Source organism: Lepisosteus platostomus, chromosome 25 (assembly GCF_059453375.1).
Source record: "Lepisosteus platostomus isolate fLepPlt1 chromosome 25, fLepPlt1.hap1, whole genome shotgun sequence".
NCBI lineage: Eukaryota > Metazoa > Chordata > Actinopteri > Semionotiformes > Lepisosteidae > Lepisosteus > Lepisosteus platostomus.
The window spans coordinates 11,529,756-11,543,299 of NC_142635.1; the positions used below are offsets into that span (position 1 = coordinate 11,529,756).

General features: G+C 36.2%; 1 protein-coding gene across 1 annotated transcript in view; it reads left to right on the forward strand.

The window, feature by feature from the left end:
- drd2a (dopamine receptor D2a) overlaps nucleotides 1-11,863 on the forward strand; it is a 54,519-nt gene extending 42,656 nt beyond the window's left edge. The window contains exons 5-9 of the mRNA XM_088619354.1: nucleotides 305-441; nucleotides 1,416-1,615; nucleotides 5,991-6,077; nucleotides 7,191-7,539; nucleotides 8,696-11,863. Of these exons, the coding sequence (XP_088475480.1) occupies nucleotides 305-441; nucleotides 1,416-1,615; nucleotides 5,991-6,077; nucleotides 7,191-7,539; nucleotides 8,696-8,892 (970 nt within the window). The 3' untranslated portion in view covers nucleotides 8,893-11,863. The remainder of the gene's footprint in view (nucleotides 1-304; nucleotides 442-1,415; nucleotides 1,616-5,990; nucleotides 6,078-7,190; nucleotides 7,540-8,695) is intronic.
- The last annotated feature ends 1,681 nt before the right edge of the window (nucleotides 11,864-13,544 follow it).

A 13,544-nucleotide genomic window follows, 5' to 3' on the forward strand; every position in this document is an offset into this window, starting at 1 on the left:
CTTAAATAAGGCCATTAGCCAGTCCAATTAATGCACCATGATCATTCTTAATTGGCCTGTACATACTGCGAGGTTGGTAGGTCAATATCAGCATGTTTTGTTCCACCATTCATCCATATGTAAATATGTGTGCATCCAGAAGACTAATGTTTAACACCTGGCCCCTACAAGTGTAATGATATTCACTATGAACATCCTATTCAGCATACTAATAAATCAGATCTGATACGATGGTGTACTTTCAGAATATCCCATGCTGTTTATTCCTCCCCATCCTTATTGTCTTTCTTCGTCTGCCTCTCAGGTATACAGCTGTTGCAATGCCGATGCTATACAATACAAGGTACAGCTCCAAGAGACGAGTCACAGTTATGATCTCGGTGGTCTGGGTTCTGTCCTTTGCAATATCCTGCCCTCTGTTGTTTGGCTTAAATAACACAGGTAAAGGAAAATAACTGATTAAGAACTTGTTTAAAAAGTAACGTTGATATACAGTACTTAGTGATCACAAAGAGCAAGCCCAGTACATACTGTAGAAGACAGTATCCATCAAATAGAAGCAAGAAAAAAAGCATTTGCAAAGAAAAAGCTAGCATTGAGTACTGAGTTTATGGTGTTTTATGACTACACGCTCCCAATATTTAATGACTCATTAAATCATTAAAAGGTGGGAAATCTGTTTTTATGCTATTATAAGATACAGTACACACCCCTCAAAAATTGCTTTTCTTCAAAAGAATTTCATATTTCCATGTTTTATGAGGAGATAGTGCACATATTTTAATAGCTGAATGGAATTTTAATTGAGTGTGTGACATTACAGCAAAATGATAGCTTCAATCTCACATTGTAACTTCACTACAATCTACCCTCTCTTTTTTCATGTGTGTCTGTTTCCTGTTCTCCTATTTCCTGCAACATTTGTCAAAAACATCCCCCATAACTTCCTGTGTAATTCCTGTGGTTACAGCCTTAGAGACCTGTACACATGGCATCAACCATGGTTTGACCTTTACACTCATCTAAAGGAAGCACATGTGCTCTATACATGTGATCACAGACACAAAATGCTTATTAACTGTAACAAATTCATCGGCAAAATTCAAGTGAAACGTGTTTATATTCTAAAATTTTTATTTTCAACTTCACTCACATGCAGTAGCTTTGTGGTTTAAATCCTGCACGTTAGCAGTGTCATATCCCAAATAAGTATTTTTAAAACCTAATGTATGAGGTCTTCAAAATTTGAAGTTTACATATTTTCTGCAAAGGTGTAAATCAAAGCTCTTTTTAATATGAACTGCTGCGCCTATCATTGCAATTGCTATCATCGCAAAATTCAGATCATTGTGTGATTTATATACAAGACTTTAAGCTGGAATTGATAAAAAAGCAACTTCTGTTCTTTTTTTCAGCCACCCGAGATGATGCTCTATGTGTAATTGCAAACCCCGCCTTTGTTGTGTACTCCTCTATCGTGTCCTTCTACGTTCCCTTCATCATCACTCTGCTAGTGTATGTGCAGATTTATGTGGTCCTCAGGAAACGCAGGAAACGTGTGAACACGAAGCGCAGCAGTCACGGGATGGAGGCCGACGTGCACACGACCCTGAAGGTGATCCTCCGCGTGCACATTGTACATCGTAGCCCACAGAAAGTCTCAGCAATCCCCTGGAACTTACGGGATTCGTACATGGAGGAAACGCACTTGAAACGTTAGCTTTTGGAGCTGCAGAAAGCTGGATTTTAGCACACTCAGACGTCAATTACTTTTGGTTGTATGATTTTGCATTGCTGGCATGGTGGCGTGGTGCTTGGCACTGCTGTCTCACAACGCTGGGGCCCTGGGTCCACTTCTTGGGATGCAATCTTCTTGGATTTTGTGTGTCTTCCCTGTGTTTGCATGGATTCACTCCTGTTGATCCGTTTCCTCCTACAGTCCAGACATACTGGTATCTGAATTGGCTTCTGGGAAAATTGGCCCAGAAAATTGGAAAATTGTGAGTGTGTGCATGTATTAGCCCTATGATGGACAAGCATCCCATCCAGCATTTATCCTTCCTTTCACCTGTTGCTTGCTGGGACAGGGTCCGGCTTGCCCACAACCCTAAATTGGATAGAGCAGTTAGAATATGGATGGATGGATTTTGGATTGCTTTATGTGTTCAATTCAGAATCTAACAATCTGTCCACGGAGCAAAACCTAAAAAAAAAAAGTAATTTGGAGCATTGTGACGTGAGTATTTGAGTCTACTCAATTTGAGTCTACTCTATGTGAGCACTTGAACTACAAGCAGGTGCAATAGCAATTTTCTGTATTAGGTCCACAACTTTTCAGGATGGAGTGTTTTCTCAATATCTGGCAACAATATTTCTGATAAGCCCTCAGTGCCTTTTCTCATAAGAGAACCTTACAGTTTGCATTTAAAAAACGGAGAAGCATTAAAAAACAAAACAAAGTTCCTGTATTCGTTTATTGCATTTAAATACTTGTCAGTATGTGAATTATTTACATAAAATTGATTAATGCTTCACATTATAAATTGATAAAAGTGGCAAATTCCAAAGCTCTCATAGGTGACTCTTGTGATTTTTGTTCTTGATGAGGATATAAGGATACCTTTGGCCTTGTTCTCCACTCTTTCGATGTTTAGGTTAAAACAGATTGAGCAGGGAGGTTAGATCCTAATCCCATACACTCCCACTGACCAAGGTCTCATATCATGTCTTCCCCTTAGCAAATATCTCTCACTTTCCCATCTACACCCTTGCAACAACTCCTTGACTGGACTGTCACTCCCTCTCAGCCAGATGAGTCATTTATGCTTTCCGTATTTTGTCCCTCTATCATGTTCATCAGAATCTAACCAATGAACTGAAATGCCTTTCTGATGTGAACTTATTGTGTCTTTATTAGATCCCAGTTTAGTGAAATGTATTCCATGCGCTTCTGTCATAATGTTCATTAAACAACTGGTGAGAAAAAATGCACAACTAAGTATTAATGGGCACACTGAAGTATGAGTTAAGGAGGCTCAGTGGGATTAATGGTCATCTGTAAATTGTGCTTATGGAATCGAAAGACATTTCACTAGCTTTCCTAATTAAGGTTGTTAAATTGGAAAGGAAACAATTGGAAGACAAGTTTAAAAGGGACTCCATGGGATCAAAAGCAAACATGGAAAGCACTGAACATGAAAACCTGGAATTTGATATTACTGTGTGTGATATTTGATATTACAGTGACTGGAATTTCAAAAGCAGCAGTGGATCACAATAGGAAAGATGCCTCCACATTAGAGATTGCAAAGGTATCCTGTAGCTTGGACAGTATTCATAAGTTTACAGTGATTTCTGGGAGAGTGTTTTCACCCTTCCAATGGATTCCAGTGGACCCTTTCTGTTGTTTCTGTTGTGGGGTTTGTAGCATACAGTAAGTGACAAATTGTTTTGGAGAAAGGGACATCCAAGCTGTACAGGTACGAGAATTGTAGGTAAAGCCCAGTCTATTAACAAATGTTGATTCTAAAATGGGGACAGTAAAAATAAAAAAACAACTGCAACAACCATATTTTAAAATAAATGAAAATACCTTTTGGAACATGAGCAAGAAGGTCTGAAAGTTAAGAGACTGGGTCCTTAATTCTATACTTGCGTGCAGTGTATACCTTTGGAAAGCACAGTGTGAATACAGCAAAGTCATTTGTTTTTTTTTGTTTCACACCCATGTAAAACATTTATTTTGTGAGTTTTACATTTGTGATTAAAATTAATTTGTATACAAAAATAAAATCTAATTATTTTTGGGTAATTCTGTGCATACTTTTAATCATATTGGCGCAAACCACAGTCACCTTAAATAATGTGAATTCAACTCAGTGATTACTATTTGAAGATAAACTTTACATTAATTTCCATATTACTTGTACTTGTCTACATCTACTTCAGGCAATAACTGCACGTCGCTGACCATTTGAACTCACTAAATACCTTTTTTAATAATTCGAGACACTTTGCCAAACCTTTTTTGTAATCACCAAGTCCTTGAATGGAACAAACTTCCATTTTTTTCAGTGTGTAAAATACTTGCTCAGTTGGATCTAAATCAGCAGATTAAATTTTATTTATACCGAGCAGGCTTGTTCAGTCTAAGTTTTTTCATTTTTCATTTATTTTTCTTTTTTTGTCCTGTTGAACTGTTTGGTTGCATTGGCTGAATATTCGGCACTATATTTTTATGGTAGAAGGTAAATTGCCACCAGATAAATATAAAGCATTTTCTTCTATAGGAGACTCCGATAGAACAATTGTCCCAATACTTTAGTGCCTTTAAAATAAAATGAAAAATAACAACACTATGTTTTTATTTAAATAACCAAAGAAGATAGAACTGTATTGATTCTATTAAAAACGAAATAGAGGTTACTGTACATAGTAAAATTCCAATTTTGTTTTTTTCCAATACATTTGGAAGGAACAATAGCATACTTAAAATGGTTTTACTATTTTATTTCAATAGAATTCTTGTGTGGGTGCCTACCACTGAACTCTTCCTGTGTTTTCTGTTCTTTTCTTAGTATAACATAAATGCTTCAAATTGAGCTGCCTTCAATTCAATATGTTCTTCAGTATGCCCTGAAAAATATATTGTGTCTGGAAAGAAAAGAAAAAGGAGAATCTGATTTTTAGATATTGATAGCTTTCAACGATTATGTTCTGGAATCAAAAAGAAAATCCTTTTATTATATACCATCCATATCACAGAGCTATTCGATTTCACAACTCTGCCAGACACTTTCATCCATTCGTGATCGCCAGCTCTATATGTCTGTCAGAGATCTCTACTGAAAAGTAAATGAATGGGAATTGACAGAAATTGTTTGCACATATGTTGTTCAGTGACAACAAAAATCTAAATTCACAATGACACCTTGATCTCCACAAAACACTGAAGCGTATTGCTATTCCAATATGTTGGTGGGTACAAAATACGAAATAAATGAAGTAGCTAAAGATATTTTTATCTGGCTCAAACATCATAGTTTGTACACAGTACAGTATGTGTACATTTTTTAAAACAAGTTAATTGTGAATTCGTTTTGATACCAAACTGTAAGAGACCTAAACATAAATTGCTCTGCAAACATTATGAGAAATTATATATCCTGTATTTGGTGAACTGATAATTTGAAATTGTACTCTTGGCTTTGGATCTTACTTGCATTGATTATTATAGGCTGCAATAGAAATGTTCCGATGTGGCAAAAGTATTCATAACTGATTAACAGCGGAGATCTACTCTGCGTTATGGAGCTATACATTCTTTCTCACATAGAATCCTGTGATTACTTTTACTGAGGCTGATCTTTCTACCTTTAATAATGTTTTATATGTAATTATCTGAACAGAAAGAAAACATAATAATAACCATCATTTTTTTTTGTTTGTCCAAGATTTACATTCGAAGCAATGGGCAAAAAGGACAGTGTGAAAAGTGATTTTCTTTAATGGCACCAAACACACGACAGCGTAATTATAATCAGGAGTACCAATGATTGACAAAATGACCAACCCTACAGAGCTGATTACAGATAATCACTGCTTCGATAGTGGGAACACTGACATTCTGTTGGAGTACCTCTCCTCTTACTTGATATGTGAAATCGTCAGCAAAAAGTAATCTTCTAGAGGTTATGAATTGTCAAGCCCCACACAGTAAAGTAGGACAGACCATCAACTTTGTTACCTTTTTAATATGAAATCCCAAAGTATGGGGAGTTGAGAATTCCGTAATGAAAGCTTTGAAAAACGGTACACAACTTAGAGGGCATTTTTATAAATTGATCGATCTGTACTACATTTTGAGCCATGGTCATTTTTTTTTAGCATTTCTGCCTTATAATAAAATTGTAAAAATATTTCTTTTTGTCTGGCGTAAAACACATTCTACTACCCTGTTGCTTCATTTTGTTGCTTTTTTTCTTTCCCAGGACAAGTGCACACATCCTGAGGATGTGAAACTCTGCACGGTGATAGTGAAGTCCAATGGGAGTTTTCCAGTCAACAAAAAGAAAGTGGTTCGTGTATTTTTATTGATGTTTCTTCTTTTCCCTCTAGGGAAAATCACCTTTTGAGAACTGTCCTATATATTAGAGCTTCCAAATATCATTTCATTTAACTTTTCTTTTAATGTGGCCTTTCTGTGGGTTTTTTTTTTACTTAAAATATTGTTAAAATTGTAATACTGTATACAGTATATAAAAGGTAACAACCAATTCAGTCCAACATCAGTCCACTGCAGGACAGACTTACAAACACAGACACAGACTCACTCACACGAGGGGCAGTTTTCCCAGAAGCCGATTAACATACCAGTATATCTCTGGACTGGGGAAGGAAACCAGAGCACCCAGGGGAAACCCACGTGAACACAGGGAAACCATAAAAGGTCTATGCAGATAGCACCTCAGGTCCAGAATTGATCCCAAGGCCTCAGCATTGTGAAACAGTAATGCTAACCACTGCATCACTGTGCTGCCCATCATGTTACTAGAACTGATCAAATAGAATAGTTTTATAGCTATGTGTTCCAGATAGGCTCCACCCCACTAGGTGAGCTTATTGCAGGCCTGTCTGCAGTGAAAAACAATCCATGCAGTTTCCCTCTAGTCTGTATCCCTGTAATCTCTGTGAAGTCCAAGAAAATCTGTGCAGTCTCTCTGTGGTTTGAGAGAGCCTGTGCAGTTCTCTCTAGTGCGGTACATAGGACAGCCCACTAGCTAATCAAGGACACTGACTAAAGACCCATCACACTGTGCCTTTTGGTCATTGTAAAATTACTAATATCCAGTTTACTTATTGACAGATATGTGATGGAATATACATTTTTTGCAAAGACATGGCAGTTGTACAGTAGCTAAATTGCATGAATTATTATTAGATTTATAAGGTAGCCTGCACTTCCATAAGCATGGTGTATTTGGCATTCAATCACATACTGTACATCTGTACTGCCCAGGTTTTGGACAAGCCGAGGAAGTTTCACAGTTTCACTCGTGATAGCACAACAGTTGCGCTTCAGACTCTTGTGAAGATGACTTGTGCACTTCCTTACTGTGAGGTCGTCATATCTCCAGAGATTTCTCTGCTCGACACAAGTGTGCTTAGGCGGGCCGTGTCTGCGTTTACAGATTCTCATCCAGGAGGCCGTGAACCACCCTGACGACATGGAAATGGACATGATGACAAGCACCAGCCCCCCAGAGAAGAAGAAGCACAAACCCGCAGCCCCCCAGGCTCACCTTTCCATGCCTGCCACCTCTAACCAGTGCCAGAGCATGGCCCTGCCCTCTCCAGCCGACAGCCCTGTCAAGGCCGAAAAGAACGGGCACACAAGAGAGCTTCCTAAAGCTGCCAAAGCTTTCGAGATCCAAGCAATGCCCAACGGCAAAACAAGGACGTCAGTCAAGACCCTGAGCAAGAGGAAGCTCTCTCAGCAGAAGGAGAAAAAAGCCACTCAGATGTTGGCGATCGTCCTGGGTGAGTGAAACACTCAGTGTTGTGAAGAGATTCATTTTATCAGTGTGATGTGAGATGAGGTGTCTTTACTGAAAAAACAGCCATGTTTCTTATAGTATTTATGCAACGTAGTGTAGGAAATAAGTGAATTTGAGTCGACAAGAAATGAATATAAGCTGCAGAAATCTTCTGCAGCTGCTGTGCAGAGGTACCTCTGGAAAACTGTCAGGTACTGTACAGCATGTCAGGTAGTTTTCTAGGTAGTAATCGCTCCAAGTGAAGGTTAGGGGGTGAAAACTCTGCAAGGGCTGCAGTGAAGAATGTTGATTTTCTAAATTCCTGTCTCCCGAAAGTTACTGTATCTTTCCCACAGCAAGAGATATGGCTACCAGAAGAGCAGCTATCAATGCGTTGATACTGGGAAAGAAATTAAGTTAAGGAATTATTTCGTTTGCTTATAATAAAATGGATAATGGTACAACTCACTCTACAACTTATGGTCAAAGCCACTGTAGTCTTTTCTGTGTTTAAACTTCTTTTAAATTACTCTTAGGTTTAATTCACTTATAGTATGTCCATTTAATATTAAGGCCCAGCTTCCCCTAATACAAGAACCACACATCCTTGATTCTGCTTTGCAGTGCATCATTTTTTACACAACGATACGATCCCAGGAGGGTGCTCAGTCTTTTAAATTTTTTTTTATTCAATGACACTAGAAAGAAAAGAATTTCATTACTCTATCCAAATATGGTGATCATGGAAACAAAGCTGGAAATTACATTTACATTTATGAAAATCTAAAATAAGTGATATTATAAACAATAATACCAATTGAAAAACAGATTAACAATGGGCAATGACAGCTGTGAATATAAAATGTGTTCTATATACCTTTCCAAAATTGCTTATAGAATTTGTATTCACTGAATTCTTAAATACATTTCTATTACAGTTTTCACCTTAATAAAACATGAACTTCTAAATACATTACCATACAGTCTCTTTCTATTAGTTTTTTTCCTATTAGAGACAGTTAATTAAAAACTGAAACAGAAAAATAATAGAAATCTTGTTCATCAAGAGATAAAGAAACATCAGTTGAAGGAGGTTTTAGAATTGGACTTTTAATTAATTTGCAGCACCTTTTAAACTTATGTTTTCTTCTCTGTTTCAGGGGTGTTTATTATATGTTGGCTGCCTTTTTTCATCACTCATATTCTGAACACGCACTGCACAAAGTGCAGGGTTCCGCTGGAAATGTACAATGCCTTCACTTGGCTTGGCTATGTCAATAGCGCAGTGAATCCGATCATTTACACCACTTTCAACATTGAGTTTAGGAAGGCTTTTATCAAGATACTGCACTGCTGAGGTGGAAAGGACACAAATTAGCAAAGAGGCCAAAGTCTGGATTTGTTGTACAAAACGCCCCCTGGTTCCTTTTTGATCGCCAGTCAGCAGTTTCAGAAACGTTTTACCTTCGGGTAGAGAAGATTTGCACGGGGGAACGGACTTCGAGGAGGCGGGGAACCTGTTTTTATCTGATCTTTCCTTCACTTGATGGTTTTTCTCATTTTTAAAGAATGTAAACAAAAGGGCAACACTCTATTTCTGACTCAATGGACTAATAGTCAAGGACCTGTCACCTTCATTTTACAGTATGTACTTGTAGACAGGATGCTGAATGAATTCAGTGGATTTAAGTAAAGAAAGGCCAAAGGCAAGGTTGTTTTCTTCATTCATTAAGACCACAAATGAATATAGTGTCAAGCTCAACAAGCTTGTGTCCCTGTTGTTTTGCACATTTAATTTGGCAAAAGTGTGCTTTGGATTCTTTCTTCAAGTATTATGCTTTATAATTGAATAAAACAAGATGATATCCAGTTGTCTTACACAGAACAAAGATGGGTCTATGAATTAAGACTCAATGGCATTCATAAATGTATTACGCAAATCTTTCTAATTCAACAAGTTCACGGATCTGAAGTCCAGAGAGAAATCTTTACCTTCTGCTGTAACACTGATACCAATTTTACTAAACTTTTTTTGTTCTTTTTTGGATTGTTATTCCAGTGGTTGTGTACATGAATGAAATGCTTTAACTTAATAAAATGTAAATAAGAATACAAAAGAATATAAGCCCATGACAAAAATGAAATACACATTACATTGTCCATTGAAAACAAAAGAATTTCTTCACCGTCCTTATCTTTTTTATGTTCTTTTGTTTCTTTGAAAAATATAATTACAGTAAGGAATTTTCATCCAGAAATTATATTTTTAACTGAGTTTCATTAATATAGAAGAATACTAGAGAAGTGTGGAGAATACTTAAGTAAAAATATAGGGGGTTGTGTTAGGCCTTTTGATATAAAGTTAGTTGCTTACTTTAATAAAAGTTTTTTGTTAAATCCATTATTTTGCTTCATGGAAACTTTAATATTTTCCATTCTTTTTAGATTCAGTAAAAATGAAACACTTTCAGGAATAACGTGGTATTTTTGAAGAAAAACAATTTACTAAGATTTACAAAGAGAAGAATTTATAAAAGTTACTTTATTTACCATTACAATGTATCTGCATAGAATAAAAGAGAATATATTTATTCTTCAGTTAATGGATTGATAACTTGTCAGGAATGCGTAAAAAAATCATACACCTAATTCTCTTTTTTTGGCCAGAAGATACTCTAAAAAATTCCAAGCATACTGTAGATCTTTACGGTATTGTGCCTTTGAAAGCTCAGTTATGCCCAGACGATAGGTAAGTTTTTGCCTAATTATTATGATTTAAGCAGGCAAGATGAGTGGTTTATTTAGATACAGGATAAAGCGTTTTCATTTAGAATAAAAAAAGGTATTCCAACTTAAAGATAATCTATTATCTCAAATATTATATATGGATCTTACAAATATTTACCATTGTCAGTTTCTTCTTCAAAGATCACAGTGTTTTATGCTCTCCCAAAAACTACATTTCAAAAAAGAGATCCACTTATTACCTATGTACTTGAACAACAATTACTGTTAGATCACATGTGCTTGTCAGATAATTTTACACTTTAATTGAAGCTTAATAATAAGTACAGTAGATATAAAATAGCTATTTCATTCCTTGCATTGACTAAGCACTAACACCAAATATTTTACAGAATTTCTGTTTTGGAGACCCTGTAACTGAAATACATTGAAAAATTTGCTAAATTCGAGTATTATTTGTGAAAAACAATAGCAATAATACCAACAATAATAAGAAATGTCAGTGCCATTGCAGAGACAGTAAATGAGTTTTTGAGTTGAGCCAATAACTTGGAACCTGTTGCACAACATACAGTATGTGTAACATATCTCACAACATATCAAGGCAAAACCGCACAATTTGCTTTACAAAGTTCAGTGCTATGATGGACAGGACAAACTGTTGGATTTCTTATCTCTCCCAGTGAAGTATAATGACTGAAAAAAAGTGATCAGTACTGAAGTATTACAAAGTAATTCAGGCAAAATCTTTCGTTCCATTATAACATACATTTTGAACTAACCTGTTCCTAACAACCTCTGGTTCAGGGTGGTTCCTTTCATTTTTAACCTAATACTAAAGCACAACACAGCTTTCTTTTTCAGAATGAAAACTGAATAAAGTATAACACAAACATATGTTATAAATTAGCCACAAATGTAAATTGCATATTGCACTGAACTAACATTCCTGTGTTATTCTGCAAAATTGTCATTATCAATTATTATTTAACATTAGATAATTTACCACTGTGTTCATGGTATAGAGTATATAAACTGTATCTACTTTTTTTGCTTAAGTATTCTGATAAATGATTTCCTCAGAGCAAAAGTAATTGTATGCCTTTATGAAGTCATTTTACAGTATGTTGGAAGCTGCTCATTGCTGTTGTTTGAAGAACAATATTTACCTTTTTTAAGCTAAAAATGCCCCAACAGAAGAGCAAAGCTTTCATCATTACTTAGTGGCACGTTCCATGTTAACCAATAGTAAATATTGTGCATTATTTCAGTCACAATACAGGAAGTCAACACACGAGAATAAAGCGGTATTAAAATACACCTGAATGATTTTAATTAATAATTCTACTTATCATCCAATAAATGTGGATTTTGTACTGAAATTTGTAAATGTTACTGGTCATGTTTCTTGCACAACTAACATGCATTTGTTTCCAGTGGTTTGTCTGATTTGTTCACCCTGTGTAAAGTTTTACATTTTAAATCGGAAACATTTGCATTTGCATTGTAATTAAATGTACTTAAGTCACAGCATATATTTTGTAATATTCCTGTACATATGAATAAAATAGATGTCAAAATAAGTTGGAGCACATTTTCTTGGAACATTTAGGACATTTACACATAGTAGAGTATATATTAATTTAAAATAAATTACTTCTAGATATATTTTATTTAATACTTTTAGATATCTTGTAGCATTTTTATTACGATGTCTTTATCTAAATTATTTTATTGAATAGTTAATTTATAACTTACTATAGAGGAAAAACAGGCAGTGAATTAGTGTTGTGACTACCATGGGGCAAAAGTAATGCTTTAAGTGGGTTGTTTTAATTTAAAGATGAGAAAGTCCCACAGGCTTCTATGAAGACTGGTATTATACGGATATCTTAGACCTGAGTTCTCAAAGATTGGCATTACTGGTAATTTGCCTGCAAAATGCCTACTGTTATTTTTGTTATGACCTTTGGAGTACATTGTTTTCTCACTGACATAATCAAAGGTTTGCATTAAAAGAAGAAATGGTACAGCCTAATTACAGCTCATCCAAGAGAAGATCGAGGGCGTAAAGATTTCACCACGTAAATAGATTTGATTTCCTTGACCTTGTAGAGAAAAGGTGAATTAAACTTGAAAAACATGCAGACAGATGGAAAAAATTAAAGCTTTCGAACAAGAATGCCTTGTTTTGGATTTTGACTGCTCTATTTCGCGTATTTGTGTGTATGATATATCAGAACCTTATGTGTGTCTTAAAATACTCCATTCCTGTCAAAGTGCAGCATAAATGTTGCAAATGAGAACAGACGTTTCCTCCCAGCTTCCTCAGTGCTTGTGCAAATCTAGTTAAGTTTTCAACCAGAACTGATGTTGTGTGAGTGCACAGAAAGATTAGAGCCGACTGGAACAGAGTATTTCTTATTTCTTGTACCTTTTATCCTCACAAGTATCTCCTACAGTAGCCCCAAGGATACACATTGTATAGGTAAAGCTGTCCAGGCAGGCATAAGAAATCATATCCAGTTGGAGGTGCTTACCCGGCGATCTGTATGAGTCCTAATGCCCCAGTATAGTGCCATCCTTTAACTGAGGTCCAGATTCTCTCTGGTCATTAAAAATCCCAGGGCATTTCCGAAAAGAGTAGGGGTGTTACCCACTGGCCTTTACCAACCATGGCCTCCTAATAATCCCCATCTGTGAATTGGCTTCATCACTCTGTTCTCCTCCCCACTGATAGCTGGTGTGTGATGAGCGTACTGGCACCCCTTGCATCATCCAGGTGGGGCTGCACACTGGTGGTAGTGGAGAAGAGTCCCCATTACCTTTAAAGCACTTTGAGTGGAGTGTCCAGAAAAGTGCTATATAAGTGTAAGGAATTATTATTATATCTTTCCTAGTTCCTATTTGTGACTTATCAAATAAGACTAAGCAGGTTATATGTTATGTAAGATGGATATGTGAAGATGGGGTGGAGGAAGGATGCTTGAGAGAAAAGCCAAGGGAGGTGTTTATATCTTAACTTATTTCTGTAATGCTGGTGATTAGGAAAAGCTGTGTAAGGTTGACCTGTTATTGTTATCCCTCCCCAACATCAGGTAATAACTTCCATTTATCAAAGCAGAATGTGTCATGCGTTATGATAAACAAACATTTGTGACTCTTGCGCCCGTTGCTTGCCAGGAAAGTCTCCGGCGACCATAAACTGGAAGAACCGTTTAGGATGGATGGATGGATGGATGGAACTACTTTAAAATGTTCAGT